The sequence below is a fragment of the Typopeltis vanoorti genome, chromosome 15 (genome assembly GCF_054136105.1).
Source record: "Typopeltis vanoorti isolate ZY-2024b chromosome 15, IOZ_Tvanoo_1.0, whole genome shotgun sequence".
NCBI lineage: Eukaryota > Metazoa > Arthropoda > Arachnida > Uropygi > Thelyphonidae > Typopeltis > Typopeltis vanoorti.
In genome coordinates, this window is record NC_143563.1 from 71,905,371 (window position 1) to 71,923,085 (window position 17,715).

At 35.1% G+C, this 17,715-nt stretch overlaps 1 protein-coding gene across 1 annotated transcript in view; it reads left to right on the plus strand.

The window, feature by feature from the left end:
* LOC150098877 (glycine receptor subunit alpha-2-like) overlaps positions 1-17,715 on the plus strand; it is a 108,497-nt gene that overhangs the window by 19,032 nt on the left and 71,750 nt on the right. Inside the window, exon 2 of the mRNA XM_090405282.1 lies at positions 16,113-16,204. Within this exon, the coding sequence (XP_090261408.1) occupies positions 16,113-16,204 (92 nt within the window). The remainder of the gene's footprint in view (positions 1-16,112; positions 16,205-17,715) is intronic.

The window sequence follows — 17,715 nt, forward strand, 5'->3', positions numbered from 1 at the left end:
GACGCCCCATGGTTCGTCAGAAACACGCAGATCAACAGAGAAACCGGAACCCCTGACATCCGTTCTCTCCTTCATGACCATACGGAAAAGTTCTTCAGCAAGGCATATTCTCATCCCAATCCACTAATCAGACAAGCTTCCAGTTATAGTGAACATGACTATCAAAAACACAAAAGACCCAAGGCAATCCTGCTCTCAGCAGAACAGAGCTAACTCCATAGTTCACAAAGTGCGAGCATAAGTCTCACAACCTCCCCCATCAAGCTTCTCCACACAGATAAAGGGGAAAATAAAAAGCATTTTATGCTTCACCCAGCAAGCCAGTAACGTTGTTGTTGTTGTATAGAATAATTTTTCACTGTTAAGGGCTTTATGATTCCAAATGGAAGCCATCTTTTCTCACTTTCTTTTCAGCAAATATCAGGGCTTCTCTCTACTACACATTCTCATGACTCCTAGCTTCTATACTACCCGTTCTAGATACTGTAGTATCCTTTAATCCAGTTCGGACACATAAGTCTTTTAATCTCCAAAAGAGGGTTTGCTAACGCCATTTATTCCACAATCGATGTCCACTCATAGTCAATCAGTGATAGTTAGTCCAATCAATAATAAACATCATCTGGTAAAGAGAGTACTGCAGACAGCTGTCGCCATCTCGTGGTCCATAACATGAAATAGTGTAGGTTCTACGGTTGATTTTCTTGTGTTTAAGGGACTGAAAAAGCCAATTTTTCTAGAGAATAAACCTGTTTGACCATGTCAAGATCAACTAACTCTAAAACTGGTGGAAGAACGGCTTAGAAAAAGTTCTAGTCGGCAACTAGAATCGAACTCAGAATGGTCTTTCTTCGAGCCGCCTAGTGCAAACACATAGCGGCTACATTTTACAGTTCATGTGGAAAGTCATTTTTACACTTATTTTGCCGTTATTCATCCTGATGATGCTGCCAAATAAGTGTCGAAATGTGCTGTACTTTATTTAATTTGAATAAACATATATTAACGGAGTATCCCACTATCCTACTGTTTTGCGAGTATCCTCTTGATTCCTTTAAAATACCATTTATATTTGTTAAATAAATTTAGTTTTTTAAAGTCGTTTTTTTATTTTATTTTACGTATGCAACCATATTTCATATCTGAGTGGAAATTCTGTTTTTGTTATATACAAACGATTTCAGACTTGTTTTTATCGCGAAGATGCATAGCTTTTATAACAATGCGAAACACATTTTATCGTAAGAAAATGTATTTCTTTTTTATTCGATGTAATAGAAAGGTATCTGTAATGAAACATTTTGGCAACATACGCTATCTTGATAGACGGCTCCTTTGAGACTACAATCTACAACAATGGACTGGCTGTACTATCAAAATGGCTTGTCGTCTACTTCTTAGCCTCATCGCGCGTAACAATCAAATCTTGATAAAAAGTAAAAAAACGAATATGGCAAACAGTAAAGAGCACCCAATAACTGGCGTGCAAAAACACGAAATGTAATGGCTCGTTGCACTAAAGAAAACAAAATGAAATTGCACGCTTAAAGTGGAATAAAGAAAGGATGTCAAAAGTCACTAACAAATGACGGATATATATATATATATATATATATATATATATATATATATATATATATGTGAAAAGTATTTTAGCCGTTTTTTAACGAAAGGAGTAGAGAAAAGGCTATTTTTCATTGGAAACAAAAACAGCTCTCTCTTCGTAGCTTTTACAATACTTGAATAACAATTAGGAGAATATAAGAAGCAGTTTTATCATTAAAATAATCTAAAAAAAACATTGAAATGGGTAATAAATAAAGATGATATCTTGTTAATTCACTAAAATTTATTTTCTGAAAATACTAGTTCACGAACAATCTTGATGTCTATCTAAACATTTACTGCAGGAGAGTCTAATTTATTCTTTAATTTATGTAAAGTGTTTCCCAAATTAAAAGTCCAAGATAAAATATAAAAAGCGAAAGAAGAGCAGGAAAATTAAATCCTGTAGTAAAGTCACTTGCTGTACTGCATCTTCTACCACCAGGTGGTTGACTCTATAATGGAAATTCTCAATTTCTCTAAAATTGCATAACATAATATAATATTACATTACACTTTTAAATCCTTAAAAGGACTGGCTTAAAGGGGCGGAGCAAGAATGCTTTTCATATTCCCCGTTATCTGTAGAGGACAGTGTAGGGATAAGGTGTTATTGAGCTATATAAATATAAATAAATAAATAAAGCTCTGATCATGGCAGGAGGGTAACATCAATGCCGCGCCTCAGTTAAAACTTCATTGGCTGCAGCATTGCCATTCATTACCCTCCCAGGACGGAGATAGATCTCATATCTTCCCCATACATCTTTTATCCTTATTAGGACTGGCTTAAAGGGACGAAGCAAGAATGCTTTTCATCTTCCCTGTTATCTGTAGAGGACAGTGTAGGGATAAGGTGTTATTGAGCTACTAAAGCTCTGATCATGGCAGGAGGGTAACAGCAATAGCCGAGCCTCAGTTAAAACTTCATTGGCTACAGCATTGCCATCCATTACCCTCCAAGGGTAATATGATATGATGACCGATTTCAACCATCGTTATCCTTCCATAAAATATGAAATAGAAGGATAACGATGGTCGAAATCCACCCAAACCTCAGTTAGTCCTTATAAGGACTGGCTTAAAGGGGCGAAGCAAGAATGCTTTTCTTCTTCCCCGTTATCTGTAGAGAACAGTGTATGGATAAGGTGTTATTGAGCTATTAAATTAAAGCTCTGATCATGGCAGGAGGGTAACAGCAATAGCCGAGCTTCAGTTAGAACTTCATTGGCTACAGCATTGCAATCCATTACCCTCCAAGGGTATTGGATTGAATGAATCCAAATTCCCCAACATCAGTTAGAACTTCTGAACCTATTATTAGATAATTGTAATATAATACATTTAAAGGTGCATTATATTTATTTCAAAATTAAATTTAAAGAAATATTGCAAATATTAAAATTTGTTTAATAAAAATATTTAGTATTATATAAGTTACATTATTATTTTTAATTAAATTTAAGAATTTATAGGAATAAAATAAATAATATTGAAAATATGTAAAAGTTGATTAGTAACATTACAACGTTGCTGAAAAAATAACTTAATCATAATAGATAATAGTAGCAGATCATTTTTGATGAGATAAATAACGAAAAAGACATTTTCCCAGCATTCAATAGAATTTTTCTTCTGGGATTATCTTCCCACATTACCATCATCACATTCATCATTAATATTTATTTATAGATGTGACCCCCCGGTGTTTTTTATTCGCTTTCATAGCTTCTCTACTTAATTACAGTAGAGATCTACCATAAGGGATGCGGGAGCTAGAAAAACAGTCTACCAAATGAAAATTCTTACCTCCCCCTTCTCCTGTCTTAATAAAACAATACTTCCCTTTCATTTCCTAACTACCCAGGGATTAATTGTAAGCGGTGATGTTATAAACTCTGATTAATGAAAATTTCTTAAGTTTCTCGCTTGTATGTGTGTATGTTGCACTTTTCCTAACTCACATCTAGGTCAGTTCAAATTCCCGGATGTTGACCTGTGGGTTGCCTTAATTTAATTAAACCACTTTACATGATGTGAAGTAATGGCGAACTGTACAATCTAAGAGACCATAAACTGTTCAACTAAAGGAGCAAATAGGATTGGGATGCTAAAGTTCACACTACATCAGCGTAAGTGTTGATAAAATTGTAATTTTAACACCCTGTTGGCTTCGATCTTAATTTATACTTGGTTGTTTGTTAATTAATTTCTAACAAGGTGAATCAATGATTTCCCCGAAGAACTTAAGCGTAGACATATTACTACTCTGGCATTTTCAGGGACAGTTGATAAGAACAGAAAATCAATAGGTGCTTTGCGATGTACATTTACTCAATGGCTTGACTTCCTTCTCAGTCCTCAGAGAGACTTTTCTTTTGTTTTCTTACCAAAATTAACCTCCTACTATGGATTTTCATGACCCGAATATTTTGTTTTCAAATTATCCTACGAAAAACGAACAAAGATGAACACACTACTGGAAGCACCACAGTTTTTTTTTTATTATTTTTTTATGGCACCAAACTTTATTAAAAGCAAAAATTTGTTTTTACCGTCGCGAAAAACACTTCTCACTCAGTGTATATTTCGAGAGTGTTTTTTTTTTTCTTAATAAAATGACTTCGATCTATTTCACAACGAATACGAGAAAAAGCCTGTAACAGCTGTCAAGAAATAGAAAAATAACTACGTCCACGAGAAGTAGAGGCTAAATATAGCCATTCATCGAATGGTATCAAGCAACTAAAGTAACAGTTTAATAAATATGTTTACTGGATCCCAACTTAATGAAACTGAATTCTTTGAGTATTTTTAGAGAAATTCCTGGCGCGAAATTAAAAACAAAAACCTATATTTAGACTTCTTTCGTTAAACGCAAGACCCCGTTTATTGCCTGGACCGAAAAACAAGTATTATGGGAGATCAATTTCTTTCCTTCTCTGTCTCTCTCTCTCTCTCTCTCTCTCTCTCTCTCTCTCTCTAACAGATTCATTCATAAATTACATGTAATTTTCGTATTTTTACAATTTTCTCCTTTTTTATTTTTACAAAACGTCATATATACATAATATTATTGCAATATTAATTATTTATTAATATAATAAATAATATTGCTCTAATAAGCTAGCGAACATATATCAAGAACAAATTATATGATAAAGGAGTATCAACACGAGGGTACATTCTTAATGACTATAATAGTGTACATGCAATAAACTTAATCGATCGCCTTGCTGGAAGTCGATTAGTTGTGGATTGAAAGGTGGAAGCATGACTTGGAAAGAAATGGTATGGGGGGGGGGAAGGGAGAGTGATTCTCCTGATTTTAATTACAACTGCATGTCGTAAATGCTCAGAAAGATGAACACAGAACGATATATGGTCATTCTGTACAGTTATATCTTGTTTACACTGTGAAACATTTGAGCATCTGCCAACATGTTGCCACACCTGTGGAAACGATTGAATTTAATCTACGTCAGACAGAATCTTTGGGAGATATTAGAAGATGGCTTGATGGAGAAACCAATACATCCAACTTCGCAATAGGAAGGCGATTGCTATTTTGATGGAGGAATGAGTCAAAATATTCAGGAAAGTACTATCTGTGATGAGGGTTAAAGACATATCGAAGTTTAGGGACTCATAAATCTTCATCTGGTGGTGATATATTCAACTACTCTGGGGATTTTCTGGGTAGTAGTATGGTGTTATCGAAAACCGAATTGCTCTTTAGGAAAGATGTTTAGTTCATTTACTGAAGCTTGAAGTCGTGAGAGGATGACCTTCTCTGCAATCTTACCCAAGTTGGAGATGAGGCTGATAGAATGATAATTGTGAGGCAGGTACGGGTTCTTGCCTGGCTTTATGTATTGGGATTACATCAGCCTATTTCCAGTGGGAGGAAAATAGTGAAACCTTAAGATTGCATTTATTATTATGATCAGGTGCACTACAGCTTTTAGGGGAAGCAGCTTGATCACCCTATTTGTGATGCCATCTGGACCATGAGCTTTTTTGTTCTTTAAATTTTTTATAATATTATATATTTCAGCAGGTGATGGGGTGCGAGATGTCAGCACCGGTATCAGGAAGTTTTAATGAGTGTCTGACCTGTCTGTGAATTTTATACAAGTGATCGAAGTCTAAGTTTTCAAATGAAGGTTTGCACTGCTCTTCTAAATGTTTTGCTATGGCTTCTGTCTTGTTTTTTACGTCTGTGTGAACAAGGCCCTGGTCAGAAAGTATAGGGGAAAGGGATCTGCCTTTGTTTCTGATATTTCTCAGTAACCCCCAGATAGAGACTACCTCTTTCTTCCCATAATTGGTCTCTGTGAGCTTTGAGTGCATCTCTCACTGCCCCATTTAGTCTATTAAGAACTGTTTTGTCTTGTGGCGCGCGAGTGTTGTGAAATCTTTTCCTTGCTCTGTTTTTTTCTCTGTCCAAGTTCATAATGTCTTCGGGTAGATGACCAGGCTTGGGGACAGATTTGTAGGAGGTGGCTGCCATTATAGCAGAGTTAATTTGTTGGGCGAGGCTTGTGACTGCAGTTTCGACATTTCTTTTGAATTTATACGAGGAACAGGTCCAATGCAATCCCGGAGTACTTTTGACAATCTTTCCCACGATATAAATGAGTGAGAGGGAGGAGAGTGGTATTCTTGTTTTCCCAGCTGTAGTAGAATTGGGTTACGATCAGATGACAACTCGTTCAATGATTTTAGGCTGTACTGAAGTTTAATATCTTGCAGGATAGCTATATCCAGGATGTCAGCACCGAACGTACTAAGATGAGTTGGTTCGGTAGGGCCTGCGCAACAGCACAGTTTGATCTGTAGTTGGAAAGGTTGCAGCCATTCTTGTTGGTGATTCTACAGTTGGGAAAATTGACCATTGACGTTACTGACAGGATGGGTGAAGCACAAGTGCTTTTCATATTCCCCTTTATCTGTAATGAGAGTTATTTGGGAATGGGAGATTTGTGAGCAATTAAGCTCGCCCTCTGAGGGCAGTAGTGTTAGCTATGATCAGTTGAGAGAAGAATAGCCTTCGGTCTTTTGTGTTTGTAGTAATCAGTCTCATTGTAATTGACAGCTTGCACGATTAGTGGGTTTGAGTGTGAACTTGACTTCACGAAGAATTTTTCTGCAAGATCACGAAGAAGAGAGGAGATGTATGGAGTGCCGGTTTCTCGGTGAATTTGTGAATTTCTGATGAACCATGGTGCATCCAGGATCATCCTAAGGTTTGGGAAAATTATTGTTTGATGGGTAAATCACTTAATACACTTTCAAAAATAAAGTGGTGTGTTCTTAAAATTAATAATATCTAAACTTAGCTAGTTCTCTGCTGAAGAAATTTATTTTTTTACAGTTTTTTTTTATAGAATGGTTCCTATTTATATTAAGCAGTACTGGTTTTGGTAATCGTTTTTAGTGGAATGATATTAATGAAATCAACTTAGACCGCGCGGTTAGCCTAGTGGCTTTGCGCTTCGCAACCATATGCCTGGGGAAGGAGTGTCCCAGGTTCGATTCCCGTTGTAGACGTGAGGAATTTGAGGATCTTCCTCAGGCATAGCCAAGTTAGCCGGTCTTGGGCGCGGCCAGTAGGGTTTTTTCCGCCAGTTTATCTGGCGTTTTTCATCCCGCAAGCAGGCAAACCGGCCCTGTGAACATACGCCTCTACAGTCAAAAAAATATATTCCCCCCAGCGGCAGACCAGGCGACGGGTCGGTTGGGAGTAGTACTAACAAGAAGTCGCATCTAAGTAACACGCGGACCCTGCATAGGAAGCGGGAATAACGCGTAGAAGAAGAAGATATTAATGAAATCAACTTACTACTATGGAAATACGTTATGTCAAAGGAATAACAAATAGTGCTTATGTTACGTTTATATCTGAAATCCTATTCGTTTATTGAATAATTACTTTCACTGTAGAACAATTACCTACTAACGGCATCCATGACATTACGCATTGGAAATAGTACCAATCTGGCTATTACCGTATTCCTGAGATATTTAGGTAATAACTAAGTATCATCCACTAATTCCCTTATATAAGATTGTATCTTCAATGATTTAAAATCAGGTGAAGTTGCATTTTATTTTTCATGATTAATCTTTTCATGGAGGTGTCACGAATAATAATAATAATAATAATCATTTAGGTATTATGTGGAACTCTTTCTTGTAAACAGAGAAGTTTGAATGAGAAGCTTGAGGGCGCAGTAATATGCTATGATTAAATCAGCAGGTGATTTGGTAAATATGAGGCCAATATATTATTTCTATTAAATAACTGTAAGTGTTCTGTTTGGTTTTGCTGTTTTGAGATAAAAAAAATACCCTGACTTCTTCGGGTAAATAATTACAAACACTGCTCTAGGAATAGTACATCGTGGAGGTTGAAATCGGCTTCATGGAAAATGTGGAGAGGTAATTGCATTAAGAAAATGCACAACTAGTCATGTAATTTTTGTTACAAGGGCATAAAGATAGGCATTTAGAAATAACTAACTAGTAAACGTGCAATTAGTTCCGTACTCTTTTTTCAACGAGGATATAGTAGTAATTTATAAGTAATATGTAATTAGAAAATAGAAGTTCATAAATACGAAACCAACTGCATGCTTCACGTTTTCCATGAAGCTGAATGGAAAATTTATACCTCCGCGCTTCTTCCATAGGATTTCATGGCCAGTTAACACGTAAAATAGTGCGGTTTTTAAAGTATGGAAATTACACGTCTTTTGTTTATTTATTTTAATTACTTCTTTATTTATACGTTCTGGTTTTTAATTGATAAAAAAAAACAGCATTTCGTGATTTTACTGTCGATTTTGGAAATAGCCGTGCTTGTTACTATAAGTCCATTTTTTTTTAAAAATAGTAATATAATTATTTATTTAAAAAACTTAAAAAGAAATAAGCATTATACAATCACAGTCTTGCCTGGAGTAGGCTTTTGTAAACATCCATGTTTTATACAGTATTCGAACCTGCAACAATTCGGTAATTTAGTAGGGCCTTTTACCAGCTGAATTACAGAAGTAGGTTGTGTTTTAATTTAATAAAGAATTTTGTTTGTATCTTCCTGATAAGTTATCGGAGATAAAAAAAAAACTACTGAAATTATTTCTTCAATATCTGTAAAATAGGTAAACAAATACGGATTACATATTCGATTAATGAATTACAGATGTGTACCCCTCTTTCTAGGATAACTATTTTTGGAATTAATAATAAACAGGACAGAAAAAGAAACTAAGGGGAAGTGTAGAATACGTAAGACGTGAAGAATAGTTTTTTTTTTTTTTTGCACGAAGGGAAGTTGAATTACTTCAGTTGAACGACATTGTAGAATTAATCTTGTAATCCGATTACTTAACGAAAAGTAACAAAGCTAGACTAAACCTTTAAAAAAGCAATTCCCCTTCAAATACCAAATAATTCATAGGCAACCGAACTATAATTTCTTCATTTTTGTAAGTATCTAGTATAATTGTTTAACTCAACATTTTATATGAATATTTCATAACGTTTTAAATAAATTCTAAATATTCTGCTTATACAGGCATTTAATTATTTTCTCTTTCTCTTTTATTCACAAAACAGAAAATAAAATAAAGTATTTATGAAAATATAAGTATGTTTATTCATAAACGCAGATACTCGTGGGACACAGTGATGAGAAATTTGCACACAAATGTCCATGTCCTAGTCGAATTATATTAATTTAAAAAAAAGTGGCTGTGATAAGGATGTGGATTAAGTTACTTATGTTGGTGGGGTTAATTCAGTAAGCTGACAATGACGACGTTAGTGACAGAGATGCTCTAAAAAATAAAGCATGGCCTATGAAACACGTATTCGTAGGCCATGCTTTATTTGTCCCTAAATTAATCCATAGATGGTTATGACTAAAACTACATGGAATTAATTTTTTTACTTTAATTATAGTTCATTTGTCTAATATTTTTTATAAAATATAAAATTATATGAGAAATAAAAATTATTTTTCAATATTTTTTAACAAGTCTTTTGATTATCAAAAAATAATAATACACCTTTTAGAAATAAGCATACAATTAATTAATATTATCTTGCCTCGTTTTCGTGTTATTTTGCTTTTTAAGAATAGTGAATGTCGCAAAATTTATTTTACGTGTACTCCCTTTGGTGATGGCAGATACCAAGTTGTAGTTAGGAGTACTGAGACAAATTACTCGAAGGCTTTCAATGTAATGGAAAGGAAATTGTTCCATTTATGGTGGGGAGCATTATCAAAATGCTTAAAATCTACAGATTCCCCCTTGGAGTATATACAAAGTGACGAAAACGTCATCCATTCGGAAAATGGGGCGTTGTACGCAACATACAAGTCCTGAACGATGCAGACAACCCTCAATGGAAATCGGGCGAGGTCATTATCTCCCTCGAGATGAAAACGCCTGTTCCCAACTTTGTTGTTATCGGATCCGCCAGAGTAATGATTAACTACCCTGGCGTAAAACAACAGTGTTTCCGATGTGGTGCCTTCACTCACCTTGGGGCAGACTGTCCTAGAGCTAAGTGCAAAAACTGCCTCCAAGCAGGCCACAATCAAGAAAAACGTGAGGCAGCTTGCCTGAAATGCGGGGTCATTGACCACAAAATGGACACATGCCCATCAAGAACCCTGGCAGAGAGGATGGGAGGTGCAATCACACCTGCAACTGCACCAAGCAATGGAAATAGCACAGCACAGGAAGTTTCTCCACCTTTAAAGGCCACTCCTGATGCTACAGAAAGCCGTCCCTCCACCTCTAAGACAACCAAGAAAAACCGTAAGGGAAAAAAAATTTCCACAACAGAAACGAGCAGGTAAAAACCACACAGAAGAAAAAGTCGATATAACTACAGTAGAAGAAAGATAAGCTACAAATACTAATATAGATATAGCAAAGGAAGAAGAAAAGATGGAGACAGATACCAACACTTCCAAGCGGCCATTAAGCCTACAAGAAGAAGAGGTGATAACACCAAAAACAGCTAAAGTATCTGAGACCGCCCACCCAGAAGTTCCTCATGCAAAACAGGGGAGACTCTAAGCCATCTTATTAGAGGTATCCCTGGGGTGGCGGATAAATTCAAAGAAGCGATGGCAAAATTAGGAGAACCTGAACTCCTCCTTACAGGGAAGCATGGACCTGATGTTGTCAGTGCAAAATGGGGTGACCTTTTCGTTGATGACATCAGCAAAATCAGCCCTGATCAAGTTGAGGTAGCTATGGATTTAGATGAGGAGGCAGTTTCGGCGTTTTTTATAGCTCTCTGCAAACTGGACATGGTCAAGGGAAGTGATGTAGCCAAGAGAATATTAACAGCCCACAACAAAAGAAAGACACAGTAACCACTTTGTGGGTTTTCTGTTACTCAGCTTCACTGGTTTTTAGATCCCACAGGTGGGAGGGAGGACCTGAGAACCCGAGCGGCGAAGGCTTACAGCCAGGCGGTGCAGTTCCTTGTGAGCTGCATCACTCGGGCCAGATCCTTCCTCCACCTCTAAATTTAGTTTTCCATTCCTTTGGCTTTCTCATACTTATGTTATACTTTCTGTTTGTTACATGTTTTCCTTTTCAGGATTTTTCCTTTTTCTAAAGTGAAAAATCAACGACCGTTTTAGAAACGCCCCTGGAGGGCAAACAGCTAAAACAGGTCAACTGAGGCCTCTTTTACCCACTCTACTACTATGCACTCTATCTTTACTTCCTCTCCTACTATCTGCTGACTCTCGGCCTATCTTACTCTACAGGCCAATGATAAAGTTTGTTGAACTCACAATATATATATATATTTATGGTTATAGTGACGTAGGCCTCCGACAATTTGTCACATATCACATATATATAACACAGAGAAACTTAAAGTTGGCATCTAACATCGTTGGTTTTATGGCCTTTTAAATTGAGATTTAATGTTATGTTATTATTGCCATTTCAATTTAGTCTAAATTGCTTTCATTCCAATGTTGACCTGAATAAACCTGGGTTGGGAAGATCAACATCGAGTTATTACTCAGCCCTTTTTAGAGCAGGGGGGGGGAGATCTTCCAGGCCAAAATTTTATTCTTCGTTATACTACTTTTTATAGCTTTTGTTCTTTATTTTTTTAATTTTGTTGGATGCCAAATTTCCTTTTCAGTAAAAGGCACTTTTGGTAAGCACCACTAATAAAGCGAAAGACACGATTCCCTAGACTCTAGGGCCTAGAGAAACATGCATGTTGTTCTTCATTATAGTATAGATTAGGTCTTTTCTACCTAGACGGCCAGTTTTGGTCTATTGGGACTCTTCGCTAGCATGCCAGAAGCCTTATCAATAAACAATCAGGAAAAATAGTGTTTGACTCCAATCACTAGGTGGCGTGTTTACTAATTAAGTTTTAGCTTAATTTGGATACTACTTAAAAATTCTTCATGAACTACATTTTTCTAAGTTTAAATTAAGTAATTAACATGGAAGTGTCTGGATATTTTACTAGTAACTAGCTTAAGCAAGAAGTGTCCGAACTAAGATGTACAAATAAGTAGTTGTAATCCATTTTTAATCGATGTTTTCAAAATTCTTCAACTTGGAAAGAAAATCTCCTGTTGATCTTTAGAGCACTTCTTAGCTCTCGTCTTACTTAGGAAAAGGCTTTTCGTTACCTTCCCTAACTCTGACATTTATCTTGCATTAATGCAGTGTTATATTTTCGAGTCACAGTGGTCTCGGGTTACTCTGAGTTACCGAAGAAATTAGCGAAAGTCATCGCTCCCCTCTGATTCGCCTCCACTCTTCATCCTCATGGATTATGTATGGAAGAAGTGGATCAGTACCCAACACCGTGTTCACTGCTTCCAGAAGCAAACCAGGATATTTATTTTTCTTTTCAAGGAAAACTTCTGTGCTGCTGCTCCACGTAACTATCATAAAAAGTTCATAAATAATAAAACTTGAATCTTGCTTACACACATACCAGTACATGATTGCTTAATGTCTTTCCGCAGATTTTGTCGTTAGATATTTCACCTATCAACTGGTGTTTTACAAATCTATTCAAAAACTTTGAGAAAAAGAGAAATCACACAAATATTTTACATTTATTTCCAATGGAATTTTATTACTAAAAGAAATTGATAGTTTTTTTGGCAAATATTTCAATATTTTGATCATAAACCTTATAAAATCCTTTTAAAACGTAAAAAAAAAAACTTAAAATCATTAAAATATTTAAAAACGTTTTCAGATATTTTAGATAGATAGTTTAGTAATAATAATAATTTATTACAGTGTATTGCATGAATATGTTTCCATTTTTGCATTATGCTTTAAAATAAATATATTTATTTACATCTGGAATTGCTTTGCATTTTTTGTATATTTCCTATCACAAGAGGGCATAACGTTCAATCAGTGTTGTCATGGTATCCCACGTGAACTAGGCACGCGACTCAGTTGTATTTTATTCTGGTAATGTTTATCATTGTGTGTAGGGAATGACAATGCTTGATTCCATTGGTCGCTTGCGTTTCGTTTTCTTGCATTGACGTTAATTCTTCCGTCTCAAAAAATGTTCATTTTGTGTGAGGATGAACTGTTTTCTCTAGAGGATAAGAACACCATCATTCTTGGTTGTCATAGAAAATCAGTTGACAGTAACGAATCACATCTGCTACGCTATCAATAGCTATGCTCCAAATACAAGCGAAGATAAACCAAACAGAAGTAGATGGCGCCACTAGTCTCATAAAAGGGGGTATCAACGTTACCGAATTTATCACATAGTAAAGTAGTTCGGATGGAAGGTTTTGTTATAAGTTTGTTTGTTTGAATGGGAACTCTTAGCAAGAGATGAGGGAAACAGACACAAAAAAAAAAGGAACAATAAAACGAGTTGCACGCAAGAGATCGAATCGATTAGGTTTCACAGCCAAGGTATTTTTCGAATGGTAGTTTCCGGGTCATTTTTATTTCCAATCATTTCGTACAAATCAGACGGTTAAAACTATTGTACTTCGCTTTTTTAGGAAAGTACTTGCCCTACTTTTTTGGTCCTAGAAACAGAAAAAGGCAAACAGTACTTTTTAAATTGTGTTATATTTAAACTAAATTTCTTGACATAACATCTTAAAAGGTGAGGCTGTTTGGGAGTTCATCGCTTTAAAATATGACGATATTATTATTTTATTAATCGTAATTAATACGAGTAAATTTAGGCATGGCGTTTCTAACCTTAGAATTTTTCAAACTATTATGTGTTAAATTGATGATTGATTGATTAGTTTATTTTCAATCAATGGTAGGAGCAGCTATGCTACCATACTAGGGAAGTGACTATGAGCAAGGCGGCAAGGAAGGCAACGAGAACTACTATATCCTATGGCTGTAGTAGTTCACGGGTCCGGTTTGCCTGTTTGTGGGATGAAAAACCCCAGGATAAACTTGGGAAAAAAAACCTACTGTCCACGCCCAAGACTAGCTAACTTGGCTATGGCAGATCCTTCAGCTCCTCACGTCTCTGACGGGAATCGAACCTAGGACACTCCTTCACCAGGCATATGGTTGCGAAGCGCACAGCCACTAGGCTAACCGCGCAGGCATGTGTTAAATTATAGGTTATAAATAAAAAAAAAACTTTTCGGAGATAAAAAAAAAATTGTATACACGACCACATTCTTAAAACTATCAAACCTATATTTTGGTAGTAAGTCGGAATTTAATCGATCCTAGGTTTGAATTCGAATTATGTATAGGACGCAAAGAGCCTTGAAAAACGCCTTTCAACTAAGAACGAGTTAGCAAATTTCGTAAGGAAGTTGCAGGATTTCCTTTAAAAAATCGGATTTTTCATTCCATAAAACAGACAAACCAGCCGGAGAACACACAACCGAATTTAATGGATATCAGACAACTGATGTTATTAATAATTTAAATATAAAATAAATGATCTCTTAAAAATTTAAATATACGTAACGATGAGAATTTTCTATGTCAGATTACATTCAGTCGATATTTTCCTCTCCCTCCATTAGCCAATCAGATAATGATAATTTAACATAATGTAGATCGACATTTAAAGTTCTGCTTTTCTCTTTATAATGGCATATTCGGTTCGGCATAATCCTCCCCCCCCCCATTAATGCAAATATCCGTTAATGACACTCTACATTACTTTGAAAAGTTCAATTTATTTAATGTTTTATTAAAGAATTCAAACCTTCATTTAACACATGTCTGAAGTTCTAATATCTCATTTTGGCTTGTTTGCAAGCTGCGATAACCAACTGATTATTATAATCACATTCCAGAAATTAATGCTATTCGGTACAGACGATTTATTTCTAGTGGGTTTAATGATCATTTTTCGGTCAGTGTTATTATAAAGTGCCATTAATCTGGTCAAGTAGCAATGGAAATTAAGTACTGCACGTAGAGTACATTTCTTTGCATTATAGTCATTAATGATGAAGTCAAACATGGTAGGTGGCGCTCTGATGTTCGTGTTGTTAATACGGTATCGTCTGCAATTATTGTTGAAGTCTAATTTAGTCTACTAAAATTAGTTTTTATCTATTTAAGTTAAGGGATATTACTTGCCATATTGTTTCTTAGCCGAATATAGAAACTATATTTTATATAGTTTCTATATTCATAGAAGCTATGAATATGAATATATTTTATATTCATAAATTACTAATTCATATAATTAGTAATTTATTAGGACACCTTCTTGGTAATTCTCATGAGACCCCAATGAGTATGGAAACCGGTGCGGGGAGGATCTGGCTTTGAGAGGCTCCGCTTGGAGGTAGGTTTTTGCCTGTCTCTGAGTGGGGCCACCGCTGAGATTATGGCTCTGCTTGGTGGTGGGGGAGCCTGCCACTGGGTAGAGCCAATGCTGAGGAGTTCTTCTCGGTGATAGGGTGAGCCTGTCACTGAGTGGAACAACGCTGAGTTGGGCGATCTTTCGGGATCGTCTTATTTTTAGAGCCCGCTTCACCTATACATAAAGGTTGAAACCGGTCTGGGTAGTGACCTTCTCTCATAATGTAGAACAGTAATACAGCTCCTAGGAGCTAAGTTCACATTATGAGTAAATACCAAGAATAGTGATCGGAGCTTGCTCCACCCTTGCTATGAGTTGCCTCAGTTTGCAATACCAAATGGGTCAGGTGCTGCACTATCCAGGTATTTGCTTACGCTTGGAATCGCCGAACTTTATATAGTTTTTATATTCGGCATGAAACTCTTTGAGTTTCTTATTCGGCTAAGAAACAATATGGGAAGTAATATCCCTTAATTTAAATAAGTTCATGTCGCCGAATTGAAGCCTTTGGCTCGTCATATACTGTAATTAGTTAGTTTTTATCTTTTTTTTATAGCGCTGACACCTTTTAAGTGAATATAAAGATAGCGAATGTATTAAAGAATGTGTTTATCCACTTCAAGTTATTTCTTTTATTATTTTAAATATAGAAACACAAGTGATACCGCCTATGATGATCTCGACATGCTGGATCAGGTTCTGAAAGATTATGACAGGAGAGCTCTACCAACTGGCCACTTAGGTAAGAAACATTCTTTTCAAACAGTTTTAATATTAAAAAAACATGAAAATATTATGCTTTATATATATATATATATTTTTTTTTATTATTATTATTATTTTTTTTATTTATTTATTTTTATTTTATTTTATTTTTTTATTTTATTTTATTTTATTTTATTTATTTATTTATTTTTAAATATTTTATTATTTTTAATAAATGAATATTATATATATTAATGCATTCTGGGGTTGATTTTCGCTTATCGTTACAAATAACTTTCTGGTTTCGAGGTTATCTTATGACTTTTTGATTCCATTGGTTCGTGTTTTATAAAGCTCCACCATTTGCAGAGCTTGCTTGCTTTATCCTCATACGGAAGCACCGGATGTTTAAGTTTAGCCATAATTAGGAATATTGTCTCCTAGACCGTGACTGTAATTTTGTTTAAAAAATAACAAGATAAAGCTTGATAAATTAAACAAGTTTAATGAAAACATTTCTACGAGATTTTACTGAGTAATTAGGTAATGTCATATAATAGCAGCTTTGTATATAAAGGATTGCTTTAATTTGTTATGAATTATTACTGCCTAATTCAAAATTAAAGTAATACAATAATAATGAAAATAATAAATATTATATATCTAAATTATAAACATATAAAATAATGAGATAACTATTCTGCATAATAAAAAGAAGTTACCACACCTTTTATTTTTATTATTAATTATGTTTGAAAATTCTACCATAGTGAGTCGCTTAGCAAATGTGGCTGTATGTTTTACTTATTAAGTAAAACCTTATAGAACAAGTAAAACATCTCAACTATTTCGGCAGTTTTTAATAAAAATGGCAAATTAAAATTTGGGAACAGAATAAGCAAACCTTGTATGGCAAGTTGATTTATATAGAATAAGAGAGAAATTAGCCAAAACACTAACAGTATACAAGGCAATGTTCGAACCAGTTTTAAGACAACTATGATAGCACTACATAATAAGGTTAATCCCGCGCAAGGCACATCGAACATGTTAGGCAAATTCCTCCCTAAAAAGCTAATAATTTAGAATCTTAAGGGGAAATCTTAAAGAAAAGACGACTTTAATTAAAAGTTCTGAGATGTGAAAGAAAATAAAATTGTATGCCGACAAAACTTAGCAGCTCTTTTAACCTATTTCATGTTGAGTAGTAGTAGTTTAAAAACAACTTTCTTGTGAGACAAAAGTTTCTTTTGTGTTCTCGAACAGCCTTTGAGTTGTGTTTCCAAGCAGGTGTTTTCTCAGGTGAAGCATGTAATCAGCCGATATAATTGCACAGAAATTTCTTCATTCTATGAAAAATTATCAAATTATCTGACTTCCAAGCCAGTGTTTAGCTACCAGGTGTCGAAGTGCTGAATATTGTTTTATGTATGAAAAGAGACGACTGTTACAAACGACACAAGATGATGGATAATAATGTGTTTGATGGAAATCTTTTAAAATTTATAGAAGTGGATGTTTTTAATATACATAAAAATACTCACTTTC